Below are 16,267 nucleotides of genomic sequence, written 5' to 3'. Positions count from 1 at the left end.
GGCACATCAGACACACCAACAAATTGAAGCTCCTAGAAAAGAGGGACATTAGGATAGAAAAGTGGAACAGAGGGATTTGGGCCCAAAATAGGGACTTTCACTCCTACATAGGGACACTTAGGAGGTATGTATAGTAAATGCTTAATGCAATATTTTTGGTGCAATGGTTCAAAAACCACAAACATGCCTGGTACTATGCAGTCAACTCCTCCTTAATTATGCACACTTCATGTATTGCACAATACCAACTGTGGTCAAACATGCGTGGGCAGCTGTGTTTGCAGTCACTCTCATTACCAGTAGCCTTTTGGGAGAGACTCTCACCATCAGGTAAGTGTATTTTAATACATATACCTCTTGCAGTGTTCTTTCAGGTGCACCAGCACAGTCTGTAAATTATGTATATTACTACCTGAAGTTGACCCTATTATCCATACATGGTAATGGTTCTGAACCTTTTTTAAAATTCTTTATTTTTTTTCGTCTTGACAAAGATAGCGATATAACATTCTCAGAAAGGCTTGTGCAGAAGCAACACATATGAACCATGTTGCGCATATGAAACCATTAGACATTGTATAGTGTACACAAGAGGTTAACTTTTTCTGCTACCCGACCCCATCAAGGGTATTTCTTTTTTGAGATTTTTAATTGGTTAAGTCATGCATAGTCATCGGTCGAGAGATTGGACATGTTATTCAGTAAGTTACACACATTACAGAAGACAGGGAATGGGGGTATATGCAGATAACAGGTTTTCGTTAGGCAGATGTCTTTGCAACAGTTTGCCACTTATCAGTGAGGTGATGTGTGTAGACTTCTCAAGATATGGTCACTAGGAGTAACGTGATCATGCAAGATCCGTCCTCCGGTTTGTATGTGCTATACAATCCGAGGTCCCTGTTTGTTCCATCACATGTATAACCCAATTTTCTGTACGCTTTGTATGCATGAACAATTTTTAGTATGTTTCAGAGTTTCCCAGCAGTGAGGGAAGAGTGAGAGAAAGAGGAGAGGGGGAGAGAGCAGAGGAGGGGTAGAGGAAGAGAACAAGGAGGGGCGGGGGAGTATAACCTACCACAGCCAGGGGGTGAGAGGCCACGTTTTCACGTGTCCGATTTACTCAACAGTTAGCGTAGTCCTCCCATGGGTTCTGAACCTTTTTTGACAGGGAATAGATGAATCCAACCACTTTATCTGCAGATGTCACCATTAAAATCTAAGGACATTTTTTTAGATAAATCCTGTGGAAAGTCAGTGGTGAAAATAAAGTAGGTAGGGTCCTGTGATAAGATCTTTTGAGCCCCCCTATGATGCAAGGGTTCTCAAAAAGAAGATGCTGAATGTTATAGAACCCCCACGATACCAGCTGGCAATCTTCCATTTGTCCATCCTTTCAGGGTTGTATTTGTGAGCGGTGTCTGTGTGTTTGAATGTGTGTAATGTTGGTGTTTACCAGTGGTGACTGCCAGCAAACTAGTCTACTACACAGCACCATACATAGGACATTCATTCTCCACTACTCTTCCAGCCAGGCACCGGTTCATTCTTCTCTGTTTCGGGAGTTTTGTAGCTGCATCTTGAGGAGCCCCATGTGGGCTGAAAGTGCAGTAGCTTGTTTGTAGACTTCTAATAGCCTAACTGTGTGAAGGCAGTAAGAACTTCAACTGAGTTCTGGTCGGCCTACGGGGCCTGCGGCATCAGCAACACAGTTTAAGCAGTGTACTCACTTCAAAGAGCAGTGGCAGGGTCTCCAAACTCCCTGGGGACCTCGTGCTGTTGCAATGACTACAACACTGTTAGTTATGCCTCTGTGGAAAGTAATTTTGATATTGAATCATTTGGAAAATTTGGTATTACCTTGGTGACTTATTATTCTATTTAAAGTTAGCGCAGTGACCTATCCTTCGACTGCTATATGATATATAACAAAATGAATTCTTTAAAACACTTCCAGTGTACTCTTAAAACTGTCCGAGGGGTCTCCATTGCACTTAGAAAGGAGGTGCTGCTACAGTAATAGTTTTGTTTAGGAGCAGTTGCTTGGGTTCTGATATCTGTGTGTGTTTATACTGATGAAAAGACACCCAGAAGATTCTTAGCACACGCGCAATACAAAAACAGACTATGGCAACTATGGCTTAAGAAAAAATAGTAGAGTTAATTCATATTTAGAAAAAATATTTTATTGAATTTACCAAGGTTTCTTAGAAACTATCCTTGAATATCCAAGGGTTAAGGCCCTTGGTAAAGCAGCTCTTTCATGTCAGTACAGATGGTGCCTGGGTAATCTCCCAGTGAGCAGATTGCTAGAGAAATCCTTTAATTAGCAAGAGAGGCACACATTAACCTTTGCAACAGTTTAGAAAGACAGAGTCTGCTATGGAAGAGACATGGCTCTCCGTACTCCCCTGCCATGCAATATTCGGCACAGCCTTGCCAGCATTAGTGGATCTGTGTTCACCCAAAACAAAACCAGAGACTGCGGCGGTGACAGACAGTCGTATCATACAGGTATGATATCTATTCGGGGTATAGTAGGAAATAGAGCTAGACTTGTTCCCTTTTAAAATATCTGGTTGTTCCCCTAATGGCATAATATAGAGGTAGTACAGGCAGTGGAGGCAGAATCTTTTTAAAGCTGCCTTCTGACATAAAAATGATCACTAGTATCGTGCTCTGCAGGCTACTAAGAGGGAGGGGGTGATGTCTATCAGGACAGGTGCTGGCGAACAGAACTTTGCTGCTCTCTCATATAGTTGGGTAGCATGGCGCATTCACACTGAATACCTGGTTGTGCAGATCGTGCTTGTTTCTGGTTGCGCTATCATTGAGATCCCAAAGACTATTCGCAGCACACTGCTCATCGGTAGAGAAAAGGAGACATAACATAGAATATATATCAGAACATATCCCCACCTCTCTGTTAGTGTAGCGGTCACTGAAACTCCAGGTGTTTCTAGAAGCTAACTAAACCCCTGTTACTAGGGCTGCCAAGTAATTATTTGATTTTAAAACACTTATGAAAGATGTTCGTTTTCGGATTATACTGGCCGAAATAGTGACTTATACACATTTATACTGGAATCCCTTAAATCAGCTGCTGATCTGGCAATCCTACAACTGTAATTTACAAAATACTCTCCCTTGGCTACCATTGCAATGATTGATTCACATAACTAATGGTAGCATCTAGTATGTAAAAAACTGAGAAATAAAGCTGGCACTAGATCAGGAAGAATTAAACTCTGATGTAAGTGGGAAAACACTGCCCTTGGACCTGGAAGCAGAATCTGCAACCATCTGACCCAGGCAAACTATAGCAGATCTAACCTAAAACATGGAGCAGAACCAGACCCACACTGAGACAGGTAGGCTGTAAACTGACAAAATCAAAATAGGCTGGGGACAGTAACGCACTACATGCCTTTGGGCACAGACCTGGACATTACAAAACGCGCAAGGAACCCTGCTCCAAAAAAAGGAGCAAGATATTTCCCCACATACATCCAACACAGGATCACAAATCGTGTCTACCATGACCATTGATACAAGCTGCAATACAGCAGTGTACCATGTGTATATACAAATACACACCTAAGCATGCACAAAGGATGCTTGCCACTCAAACTGTCCACCTGAGAAAAGACCTATGACTTAATTTAACAGTAAGTAGGTTTATAACATCCACGTATTTCTAATGGTTTCTATTGTGTTGTAACATGTGTGATGGCCATTATTCTCTTTATTATTATTAATTTTTTTATTGGAATTATTTCATCCTACAGAGACTTCCCTCACCATTTACATCACCTGGATGTTGGGCAGAAGTAACATCCCCAGGATGTACTTGGAAACCAGAGCAATCTGAATGTACTTTTCCTGGTTAAATACTTTATTAGTATTATTATCCCACCATCAATTAGCAGGAAACAACACATATCCCTTATATACTCAGTATTTTATTAACTTCTTTTAGGGCATTACGTGGGAGCAAACCTTCCCCTCCAGATGCTTCTATATTTTAATTCATTGTTCTTTCCATTCTGGTTTATGTCTGAGATTCTCATTTTGGAACTTAAGGTAAGGAATTTCTCATTCACGGAGTAGCACTTAATATGCTTTAGCTGGTTTAACTGAGATAATGTTACATGCAGTGTGCTGTAAATGCTGTAAATTCAGTGTATATGTAAAAACAAAACAAAACAAACCCCCCCCACAATTTTAGTGTTTAGTATGTATGTTTATATCACCACTGTATTGTATCTTATCGTTGTACAACTGTATAGAATGCATATCATTTATAGTTGGTAAATATTTCTAATTCTCATTTTAGTAACATACTTAATAACTATATAATCCATATAAACTATAGTAGTATAAAAATACAATTTAAAGTGCTACTCCAATCACCTTGACCAATTCACTGATTTGAAGTGGTCATGGTAGCAGGATATGGTAGCAGGAATATGTATGTGCAGCGTTTCTGCTTGAAATGCTGCATTTACAGAGAAATCTGCACTTCTGTCCGGGAGCTTGTTACACCCCTGGCACACATGTCAATTCTGTGTGTAAAATACATCCATCATCAGCTAGCATTGCACGCTGGCTAACGGACGTTTTGAGCTTCTCCCTCGTGGCTTCCTTACCAGCTCAATAATGCTCTTTTTTTTTAAATAAACATTTTTCCAACTCGCCCTCCCCTTGCCTGCCCAGATTGTGTACATGCACTCTGAGCCAGCAAAAAAAATCCAGTCACAGGATTCTCTATGAGAGTCTGTGATTGATTGGTTAGCCACAGAAAGTCTGGGCGGGGTTAGAAGGGTAGGGCTTGCAAAGGCTGCAGACAAGTGAACTGCAACTTTTGCAGGCTGTTTTTAGATATAACTCAAATGGAAAAAATGCTAAATTAAATGCATGCATGTTTTCTTTGTGGTATATTTACTAAACAGTCATTTGTATTTCATATTTGGGCTGTATAGAGCTTCTTTATAAGATGCAGAGGGATAAAATGGGTGTTTGGCAGATAAATAAAAAAACACTACTGCAGCAAAGTGGAATGTAATTGTGTCTTTGTGGGGTAAAATTAATTTTGCCTTGAAATTCAAATGGAATCCTATACACATTTTACAAAGTCAAAATTTGTTTCATTAAATGGTTACTCTAACCAATAAAACCCAGTGTTTTAATAAAACTCTGTTTTTGGTTTAGAGTACCTAATTTGACCCCAAAATGCTAAACCTACAGATTCCTGACCACTTCAAAGTGGAAGTAGTCATGGTGATTGGAGTAACCCTTTAAATTCCTATTTTTAGATTTTATGAATTGATTTTTTTTCAGTATCATCTGCTCATAAGTTATCAATTTAAATTCAAAATTAGTTTCATATATACCGGTACATTACATTTCTCTTGCTAGTTTTTTTGATCAATTTTTTTTTCTTTTTTCCAGTATCATCTACTCACATGTTATTATCAAATTCTGCAGATAATTGGGTTATCCATTCTTACACTGGTTGAATGTTTAAGATTATACCTTGGATACATTGGAAATTTATATGAAAAGGTAAGACCGCTTGACACTTGTAAATATGTTACTGTTATAGTAATGATCAAGTCTTATGTGACATAAAAAAACGTGTTCCTATTTAAACTGCAGGCATGAGGTGGAAAGAATTCTATATAGATAACTGTGATGAGCAAATTGTCGGCTCCATTCAAGGATTACAACTGAGATGATTATTCTCCACGATGAGTGCAGACATCAGCACATGTATTATTGAATGCGATTGAATCTTGGCGTGGTGTCCATAAAAGAAGTCATTATCTGAAATGCATATCACATTTTTAAACCCCCCTGCAATCAAAATGTCCCTTTACCAATAGATCTGTGAATTCTGAGACTGTGTACCATGACACTAAAAAGCAGTTAAAAGAGCTATAATGTTGATAGATAAGGGGTTCCGTCTATTAATCCATGTGGCTGTTACAGAAGGCAAGATTCCCACAAGACTTTGGTTCGCACAATCTACCGCTCTTTGACTGCTAAAGATGGGAGGAGGGAAGCAAAATTGCTATAACAGAAAAAACAGGACAGCTGAAGGATGACCAGAAGGAGGATATTTTTTTTTTTTTAAATTCTTTATTTTTATTCGTGCATGGAGTAACAGTAAAGCGTACAGCGCCACAACAGCTGCTGCAGGCGGTTTGTCATCATTTCAACATGTGGCTTGTTATACAGCACAATTTTTATATTTTAGAACATGAAAAGAACAAGATGTAGGCAGTTGCATAAAAATACAAAATATATATGAATAAGCTTAAATCATGCTGTTTAGGCATTTTATAGATTGAGACTCTGTCAACATCAGGTTAAAATACAGGAAGATAGCTTTGCTATAGAGTTATCAGTTGCTGCCAACGTTAGGTTAAACAACACAATTTGTTTTTTCTTTTAACTACGTTTATCTAACAGTGTAGTTGCGCATTTTATAGGTAGATAATGCCCGTGGGAGGTATGCAATCTAATATGAGATGATTAAGTAAGGCAAAGGCTTATAGAAGAAAAATACTAAACAGTGAGCTGATTTGCAAAATAAAAGGTATAACGTGCAGGGTCTGAGAGGCATAGTGGCTGCAGGGTTACCATTTTTATAACATATGTCCAAACAATTGGTAGTGAACCTGTAGCTCAGATGCAGTCCAAGCGATAAAAAGTTCAGCCAATACCCAGGGAGGGGGGGATGTTAGCAGGCGGAAGTTTCAGGCCTGCTCCGATATCGCCCCGCGGTTTGCTAGCGTTGCTTCGGCCGGTTCTTGGCTTGTTAAGACTACGTTCCTTCCAGCTCTTCTGCAGGGCCTCTAGTTTTGTGTCCTTAAGGGTGCCCCTCTTTCGGGGTGCAGCTCCGCCGCTAGACCCCGGGCTGGACCTCCAGGTTAGGCCCCTGTATGTCGCTGGGTTTGTGGAATGTGGGGGTGCTCCATGCTGGTACCAGGTTCTGGCGTCGTGAGGGTTACACGTGGGTTGGGCTCTCCTGACACGCCAGCTCCTGTGAACACGGGAGCGAGCGTCGGCAGAGATGCCATGCGGCTCCCTTGCCTGTTCAGTTGGTCGCTGTCGCCTGCCTTGCTGTGCAGTCGTTTTAGGGGATCGCGGTAGGGGCCCATAGTAGCGGCGCCGCGTTGCCGGTCGGATCCATTGTGCCACCACTTTCACCGCTCTTCTGCGGGTCAGGCCCTGATTGCACAGTATCTCCCAAAAGCGCTTGCACTGCTGATCAAAGGCCTCCAGGGGCCCTGCGCCCGACTCAATGCTTGTGTCCATTGCCGTGGATTGCTGCTGGGCCGCCATCTTGGGTGCGGTTCCTCCTCGTGCGGTCACTCTGTTCCCAGAGATACTCCGGGGCGCCGGCCAGCAGGGACCGGGATGACCCCCACCGGTCCAGAGGGGGGGGGGGTAGGAGTGGAGTGGGTCTGCTGGACGTACCAGTCGGTATGAAAGTCGGCCGCACTTCCCCCTCCTAGTCGTCTGCAGGCCTCAGATTGCTGCCGCGGTTTGCGGTACCGTAGGCCCTGGGGAAAGGTGTCTGCCGGTTTGTCGTCGCGTGCCCAGTTGTAGTGGCCCAATGTGGCCTCAGTCGTTGTGCGACAGCTGGGTTTTTTCCCCACAAAGCCGGTCCGGCGGTCGGGAGCTCGAGCAGCACGCGTCCGCTCAGCTCCGAGGTCAGGCTCCGCCCCCAGAAGGAGGATATTAACCACAGAGAATAAAAATATATTTCTTCATAATATAGTTACAGTCCTTGAAACAAATAGTAAGAATGTATACTTAAAGGAACACTACAGGGAGTGCAGAATTATTAGGCAAATGAGTATTTTGACCACATCATCCTCTTTATGCATGTTGTCTTACTCCAAGCTGTATAGGCTCGAAAGCCTACTACCAATTAAGCATATTAGGTGATGTGCATCTCTGTAATGAGAAGGGGTGTGGTCTAATGACATCAACACCCTATATCAGGTGTGCATAATTATTAGGCAACTTCCTTTCCTTTGGCAAAATGGGTCAAAAGAAGGACTTAACAGGCTCAGAAAAGTCAAAAATAGTGAGATATCTTGCAGAGGGATGCAGCACTCTTAAAATTGCAAAGCTTCTGAAGCGTGATCATCGAACAATCAAGCGTTTCATTCAAAATAGTCAACAGGGTCGCAAGAAGCGTGTGGAAAAACCAAGGCGCAAAATAACTGCCCATGAACTGAGAAAAGTCAAGCGTGCAGCTGCCAAGATGCCACTTGCCACCAGTTTGGCCATATTTCAGAGCTGCAACATCACTGGAGTGCCCAAAAGCACAAGGTGTGCAATACTCAGAGACATGGCCAAGGTAAGAAAGGCTGAAAGACGACCACCACTGAACAAGACACACAAGCTGAAACGTCAAGACTGGGCCAAGAAATATCTCAAGACTGATTTTTCTAAGGTTTTATGGACTGATGAAATGAGAGTGAGTCTTGATGGGCCAGATGGATGGGCCCGTGGCTGGATTGGTAAAGGGCAGAGAGCTCCAGTCCGACTCAGACGCCAGCAAGGCTGAGGTGGAGTACTGGTTTGGGCTGGTATCATCAAAGATGAGCTTGTGGGGCCTTTTCGGGTTGAGGATGGAGTCAAGCTCAAATCCCAGTCCTACTGCCAGTTTCTGGAAGACACCTTCTTCAAGCAGTGGTACAGGAAGAAGTCTGCATCCTTCAAGAAAAACATGATTTTCATGCAGGACAATGCTCCATCACACGCGTCCAAGTACTCCACAGCAGGGCTGGCAAGAAAGGGTATAAAAGAAGAAAATCTAATGACATGGCCTCCTTGTTCACCTGATCTGAACCCCATTGAGAACCTGTGGTCCATCATCAAATGTGAGATTTACAAGGAGGGAAAACAGTACACCTCTCTGAACAGTGTCTGGGAGGCTGTGGTTGCTGCTGCACGCAATGTTGATGGTGAACAGATCAAAACACTGACAGAATCCATGGATGGCAGGCTTTTGAGTGTCCTTGCAAAGAAATGTGGCTATATTGGTCACTGATTTGTTTTTGTTTTGTTTTTGAATGTCAGAAATGTATATTTGTGAATGTTGAGATGTTATATTGGTTTCACTGGTAAAAATAAATAATTGAAATGGGTATATATTTGTTTTTTGTTAAGTTGCCTAATAATTATGCACAGTAATAGTCACCTGCACACACAGATATCCCCCTAAAATAGCTATAACTAAAAACAAACTAAAAACTACTTCCGAAAATATTCAGCTTTGATATTAATGAGTTTTTTGGGTTCATTGAGAACATGGTTGTTGTTCAATAATAAAATTAATCCTCAAAAATACAACTTGCCTAATAATTCTGCACTCCCTGTATAGTGTCAGGAATACAAATGTGTATTCCTGGCGTTATAGCTATAAAAAAACATAGTTGAGGGCCCCAGGCCCCCCTGTTTTAAAAGTAAAACGTGTTTTTACTCACCTTTATTCCAGCACTGCATTGGGTCTCACCTCAGCTTACTCTGCTCTGTCCCACCTCCTTGGCTGAGATTATCAAAATTGACGATCTCAGCCAATCTATCTTTCCCATATGAAAACATTGGGAGGCTACTGCGCATGTGCACCACTCAGGATCTCCAGATGGAGATGCATTGAATCCAACAGTTTCTATGGGGAGTGTTTAGCATCTCCATGCAGAGCGTGGAGATGCTGAACATCAGTGCTGCACATTGTGCAGCACTGACCCACGAAGCACCTCTAGTGGCCATCTGAGTGATTGCCACTAGAAGTGTTACTAGGCAGTAATGTAAACACTGACTTTTATCTGAACATGAACGTCAGTGCTGCTTTTTTGGCAGCAGTGACCCAGGAGGCACCTCCAGTGGCCATCTAGGGAGTGGCCACTTGGAGGTGTCCCTAGAGGCAATGTAAACACTGCCTTTTCTCTGAAAAGGCAGTCTTTACATGAAACAAGCCTGAAGGGAACTATTATACTCACCAGAACAACTACATTAAGCTGTAGTTGTTCTGGTGACTATAGTGTCCCTTTAAAACAATTTAACCTGCCCAGGGCACAGCAAAACCCATGGTTGTACCTCTAGTCCACAGATAGACCCTGCTAATTCAAGTAATGAGACAACAAAGCCACAGGGTTTGAGTGAATACAGATTAGACTGTTGTAGTCCTAGTTATGCAAATCTCATCTTTTTATAGAATGTGTGAGGATTGAGGCTCGAGGTATGGATGTGGAAATTGATGGCGTGTATTAGGTCCATCTATTCTACTCTGGCACGGGTCTTTTGATATATCTGATGTGGCATGTTGTTTCATATAGATTCACTGATCAGCTTTATGAGCGGCGCCTATATTTACATTTTATTTAGTTAATCATGTGATCGCTGCGGACACCAATCAGGAAGTGAGGTGGGCATTTAAAGTCCATCCAAAGAAAACAACACTTTGGCACTCCTGATGATCCTGGTGTAGTGGGTGAGATGTGTGTTGATTGCATGTACCTCACTTTTCTCTGCTTTATGTGTACTTTCTTTTTTTGCTCTGGTCGTCTGGCAAATAAATAGCGATATATTTACTATGTAGCCTTTTTGGCCAGGGTGATGATAGGGAACAGCTGTCCCTGGACAAATCTTTCTGTCTTTCTATTTTCTACCTTTCTATACTTTGCAATCTTGTATCCATTTAATACTTTGGCATAAAGCCATCCACTGGTTACCTGTGTTATTAATTTTAGGTACAATATTCTTTGCACTTTATTTGGATACTTTTACAAGTCAGGCAGATATTGATACCAAGGATGGGCACTATTATGAACCTTTGTGATTATTTGATTAAATATTTCATAGATGTTTATATAGCTGTAAAGTTTTTCTTTCTGTAGGTGAGGGGGAAAAAAAAAAACAATACTCAGCTTTACACTTTCCCTAAAAGTGGTGTTTAGTGGGTATGACTGCAACTATAGGCAGACCTGCTACCCGCAGCCAGGAACAGACTTTTATCCCATAAATCCTTGTCCAGCAGTTAGTTTATGTGATTAGCAATTTATCCCCCCAAAACCATGACCTTGTCATTTAGAATGAGTGAAACTGCGCCGTAAATGGATATCAATCATAACACAGCTATAACAATTTGCACAATTCTCTGTTTAGTGTGTGGTATGCTGTACAAATGCTTCAGAGGGGCAAGTCATACTTTGCGAAGAGTTGTTGTTTATACACACACATAATATAATGACACCTTTATATACAGTAAACCTTTGCTAGACTCGGTAGGTTATTAGAGTCGGTTTATTAGTCAAGTTAGACAAGGTGGATTCATGAACAAACATACTATAACAAACTGTAATATCATTTTTGTTTCAGGTACCAGAGCTGGCAGCATTTCTACTTTTGACCTTCATGATACAGATACCTCTTATTCTCTTCCTTTTAACAGATGAAGAAGTCTTAATTCTACCGCTGGAGTATGCTGTTCATGCAATTTACATTGTTTTCCTCTCTGTGGAGCTAATAGTCTCATTCTTTGTGTTAAAATTCATGACAAGAACGCTTGCCACAGAGTTTTTCTTACATCATTCAGATGACACCGAAAAAGACTTGCTAGGCAGGAACTTGTGCCAAGGGATGTAGTAAAATACACACAAATAATAGAAAAAGGGAGTGATCCTTTAATATATTAACCTATGCTGTATTGTTATCTTCTTGACATGTGTGTTTGTTTATTTAGAGCTACATCGGTCAGTAGTGCAAGCACATACAATACACAATACTGTATACAAAATCGTTTTAGATTTGATTATATTTAAATAGATATCTTTATTATTTCCGGTTTGCAAGAGTCCCAAAATGGAAATAGTGTAAATGTATTTTGTACAAGTCAGTAAAAATATTTTTACACAAATGTGGAGTTGGCTTCTTCTCTAAATTGTTTTCTTTCCCCCCCCCCTTAAACCTTATTTTGTAGAGACTTCCATTTTCAGAAATACACATATTGACACTTACTCTTATTGTAACATTGTACAGATTAACAAACAACACTACGCAATGCCAGCATCAATATAAAGCAAGTTTGTTTTGGTAACAAACATATTAAGGCAATTTGGAAGCAAATATAAAAAAAGAATGCAATCACCAGGCACATTCCATTGGTAGTGACTGTCATTTTTAGTTCTTTAAAGATTTTACTTTTAATTACCCTATTTAAATATCAGGCATCCAGTGTCATTAACCATTGTCTAGCGGTGGTGGAAATTTGTGCAGGTTTGACTATTATTTACATAGTAGAAGGTATTTTGGCCTAAATTTGGAGTGGGATGTTCCTTATTTTGTTATTTAACCCCTTAAGGACCAAACTTCTGGAATAAAAGGGAATTATGACATGTCACACGTCATGTGTCCTTAAGGGGTTAAAGCCTCTTGATGGTATAATATTGGTGTTAATTCAATTTATGTATTTTATAATTGTATAGCTTCAGGGGTCAATCTGTGAGTGAACTAGAATTTTAGTGATTAATTTTTTGTATTGACTTTACATTTATAAACATTTGAGATTATTTTTGTTTTGTTTCTTTGTACATATTACCTGATTTTGTTTCTATTTTCATGTTGCATAGTTTTGATATACTGCCTCTTTAACGATCTGAGAACACATGGGATTAAATTAAAGATTTTATACGTTCGTCCATCTAAACTCCTGTTTAGCAAATAGGTGTTACTGATGTAAAAGGACATTCTAAGCGTTTTGCCTTGGTCATTAAAGGGACACTCCGGCCTTTTTAAGGCATTTAAAAAAGTTTTGACCTCATTAATATACTTGTTTTTTTAATGCTTAAATCTTTATAGTTTTTGCATAAAATAAATGTTTTTCAGAAGGCTGCATCATAAACCTGACTCTTTAGCCACACCCCTCACTCCAGAAAAAGATTGTCAGAAAGACTTCCTTGTGCATACCTTTGATAAGGAAGCCTTATTGCATGAGAGGCGTGGGTAAAAAAATAAAAATAAAAATACAGCATATTAATGAGGCCAAAATCTGTCAAATGCAATAAAGCTATATTGGTGCCCGGAGTGTCCTTTAATTATGAATATAAAATTGCTCCAATAGGGGGCGGAGTTAACAGCCGAGCTGGAAAGTCGCATGGCACATGGGCTCCTGCTGTACCAGTCAAAACCAAAGCAAATTCACCAGTTTGCCACCTCCAAACCGGCAACCTTACAGCCCACAAGATCGCCAGGCACCTGGCCGTCAAGATGGGGCGTAAAACGAAGAAGCCCAGGCCGGATAAACCGAGACAGGGCTCCGACATCGCGGAACTCTTCCGACACACGCAGGGGGCGCCCGGGCCCAAAATGGCCGCCTACCCTGAGACCTTTTCTGAACTGTCAGATGATTTCTCCTCCGGGGAGGAAACACCAGTCTTACCTCAGATGGCAACGCCAAGGCCGAGTGCCCGGGAAGCGGACACCTCACCGGTGACAACGGCGGTTCTAAAGTCCCTGCTAGCCGACCTCCAACGGACTCTCCAAACGGACGTTGCGTCCCTCTGGGCCGACATTCAAGGCTTAGCGGGGAGAATCGGAACCCTGGAGACATCGACCACAGGCCACACATCCCAGATAGCTGCATTACAGCAAGAGGTACAAGGCCTCAAAAGCCAAAATGACAGGCATGAGCGCCAGTTCGCAGCAATAGAGGACGCAAGGCGAGCCAAGAATTTAAAAATTCGAGGCATCCCGGAAGATATCCTGGCCGCGGAGCTCCCACACATGCTGAGGCGTCTATTAACGGCTCTGCTACCGCCGCGACACGCCAAGACAGCGCAGTTGGACGGCTTCTTCCGAGCCCCGAAACCAGCGAAGGCACCTGCCGCGGCTTCCCGAGACCTCATCATAAGATTCCAGCACCTTAAAGATAAGATGGCGGTCGTGGCAGCGACCAGGGAGTGCTCCCCTTATAAGTTTGAGAAGATGACTCTCGTTTTATGCTGACCTGACTGGAAGCACACTTGCCTGGCGTTGGTCGCTCAGGCCGTTTACCATGCTGTTGCAACAGCAAAAAACTACCCTACAAATGGCTGAAGACACGAGCTATATGGCTCCAGCAGAATGAGACCAGGTACACAGTGAGCTCCCTCGAAGATGCAGCAGCCTTGCTACACACCCTGGGCATGGCTAAAGATTCTCTCCAACCCACGGCGAACCAAGCCGGGTCTGCTTCGACTCACCAGTGGAATCCTGACCGGGTGCAACCCTTTGTCCCACGCAGAGCGAACCGGGACCAAGCTGAAGCTACAGCAACCTGAAGCAGTCACGTCCCAATAAGGACATTTCATTAACCCATATGTTTTCTTTTTACTTTACTTGTTTCTCACCGTTAGTTCACCTATGTATAGTTGCCGACTGGACGCGACATTACATTCATACCTCCACCGATTGAATGACCGATAGGCCATGACTTACCTCCCCCCCCGCCTGACAGGATCACAGTGACGAGCACACGGCAACACCTGACACAGCCAGGCGTAACACACACGGCGAAACATAGCATGGCCGGACCTTCCCGTATAGGGAACCTGCCTCCCGAACACCACTCATAACAAGGTACGGCCCGGATAATTCCACACGCACACTACGAGCCGGTAAGGGAACTACCGCCACAGTAACCCACAGACCACATAAAGGCTATACCTGACCAAAATACCTAACAAGGACGACAAGCCCTCACCACTAAGCGGGCACATACCTCTAGCTACAAGGTACCACTCACTGTGGCGCATAACCATGCTTTGTACCTACCTGCACAACAAAAATAAAAAATTGCTCCAATATATATTATTTACATCTTGCAATGACAGTGTCAATATACTGATACATGATATAATGAAGCCTAAGGTTTGTCCTTTTTGTTCTTTAAATGTCTGAGGGTAATAATCGCTGACGCTGTGGCCTCTTCGTGTATAGCTAGTCAAATGTCAATTTGGATGTTTATACTTGAATTTTAGATTTGAAATATCTTTTATATATCTGCAATGTAGTTTAGGGTTTGATTGATTTTCTATGTTTCTATAATTTAAATTTTACGGGTTAAGTGGGAAGTGTATCTTCTGACAGTTGAAACGGAGTTTGGGCTACGAATGGGGATTGCACATTGCAGTTTACAACCATGATTAGGTTTGGTAATCCACACGATACGTTAGGACTTTGTTATCTGTCTTTCTTGTCTCCTCCCCATGAAAGTGATGCATGTGTTTATTTTTATAATAAAAGTTGTTTTATATGGATCCCGATTCAAGAGTTGAAATATTTTGTGAGTGCCCGTTATTTTGCTGTGAGTAAAACAGAGTGTAACCTGCCATTTTTAGTAACTTTCTCAAAAGGACTTAAAAAAGGTCTTTAAAAAAATAAAAAAACAACAACAACAACCAACAGTATTCAAAACATTGTAAGCAATGGACTATAGTGGGTTTAGCAAACCAAACACACACACTTTACCCAAATAGATGGATGAAAGACCAAGTAGAATAAATCTATTGAAAGATAGTTTACTATTTAAGATACATTATAGTACAGACATGTATTCAGCATGACATTTGCTTAGTTATGCAGCAGGTTGTATATTAATACAATATATACATGTTATGGTAAATTAATCCCATTAATCCAAATTAATTGTACTTGGGTCTGAAGTGATTATATGCACTTTTTTCACAGCATAAATGTTATAAAATGAACAAACAGAAAAAACTCCCATTTTTATTCTGCAACTCTATGTACACACAATGATGAATTTATGTTGTTCTCCAAACATGAGTAACCAACATAGTAAAATGTAAATCGTTCACCGTGGAATAATTTCATCAACATCTATATATTCCTAAATGGTCTATAACAAAAATCTGTTCTGATATAACTGATAAACTAATCTAAAATAATTCTAAATATAATGTAATGTATTATACACCAACATTGCTTTATTAGACTAAAGCTTAGTATCCCTTTACTGAGGGGACAATCATCACATAACCCTCTCAGCTCCATGTATGCATATAAAGGAGAGTCAGAAAAAAGTAAGAAATAAACTTTAAGAAAAATTATTTAATAACCGCTTAAAATTATAGTTTAGATATTTAAGGGAAAGAAACAAGCCAGCAGTTTTTGAAGAAACATATTTCAATACCATGATAGTCTAATTTTTGACTCACAGTCGCTGAATTTTTGCAATAGGCAA

At 41.2% G+C, this 16,267-nt stretch overlaps 1 protein-coding gene across 2 annotated transcripts; it reads left to right on the top strand.

Moving 5' to 3' along the window:
• Positions 1-2,361: 2,361 nt before the first annotated feature.
• LOC134612570 (transmembrane protein 17B-like) lies at positions 2,362-11,869 on the top strand. Of its 2 annotated transcripts, none has more exons than XM_063456957.1 (4): positions 2,362-2,514; positions 3,980-4,083; positions 5,488-5,565; positions 11,404-11,869. In XM_063456957.1, exons 1-4 carry the CDS (start codon positions 2,394-2,396, stop codon positions 11,668-11,670), a joined length of 570 nt encoding a protein of 189 aa, XP_063313027.1. In that variant the 5' UTR covers positions 2,362-2,393; the 3' UTR covers positions 11,671-11,869. The 2 variants fall into 2 exon arrangements, with proteins under 2 accessions (XP_063313027.1, XP_063313026.1); XM_063456956.1 differs by having other exon boundaries at positions 5,452-5,565.
• Positions 11,870-16,267: the final 4,398 nt, after the last annotated feature.

This window comes from Pelobates fuscus, chromosome 5 (genome assembly GCF_036172605.1).
Source record: "Pelobates fuscus isolate aPelFus1 chromosome 5, aPelFus1.pri, whole genome shotgun sequence".
NCBI classification, from domain to species: domain Eukaryota; kingdom Metazoa; phylum Chordata; class Amphibia; order Anura; family Pelobatidae; genus Pelobates; species Pelobates fuscus.
Note: the sequence above shows the minus strand (reverse complement) of the source record. Positions and strands in the feature narration are given on the sequence as shown.

What these genes read in the sequence shown, in the direction of transcription:
- LOC134612570 (XM_063456956.1), top strand. Translation starts at nt 2,394, where the DNA reads ATGGCTCTCCGTACTCCCCTGCCATGCAATATTCGGCACAGCCTTGCC. An exon ending in CAGACAGTCGTATCATACAG is followed by an intron (nt 2,515 to 3,979) that starts GTATGATATCTA and finishes AACTTCTTTTAG; the next exon opens with GGCATTACGTGGGAGCAAAC. An exon ending in TTGGAAATTTATATGAAAAG is followed by an intron (nt 5,566 to 11,403) that starts GTAAGACCGCTT and finishes TTTTTGTTTCAG; the next exon opens with GTACCAGAGCTGGCAGCATT.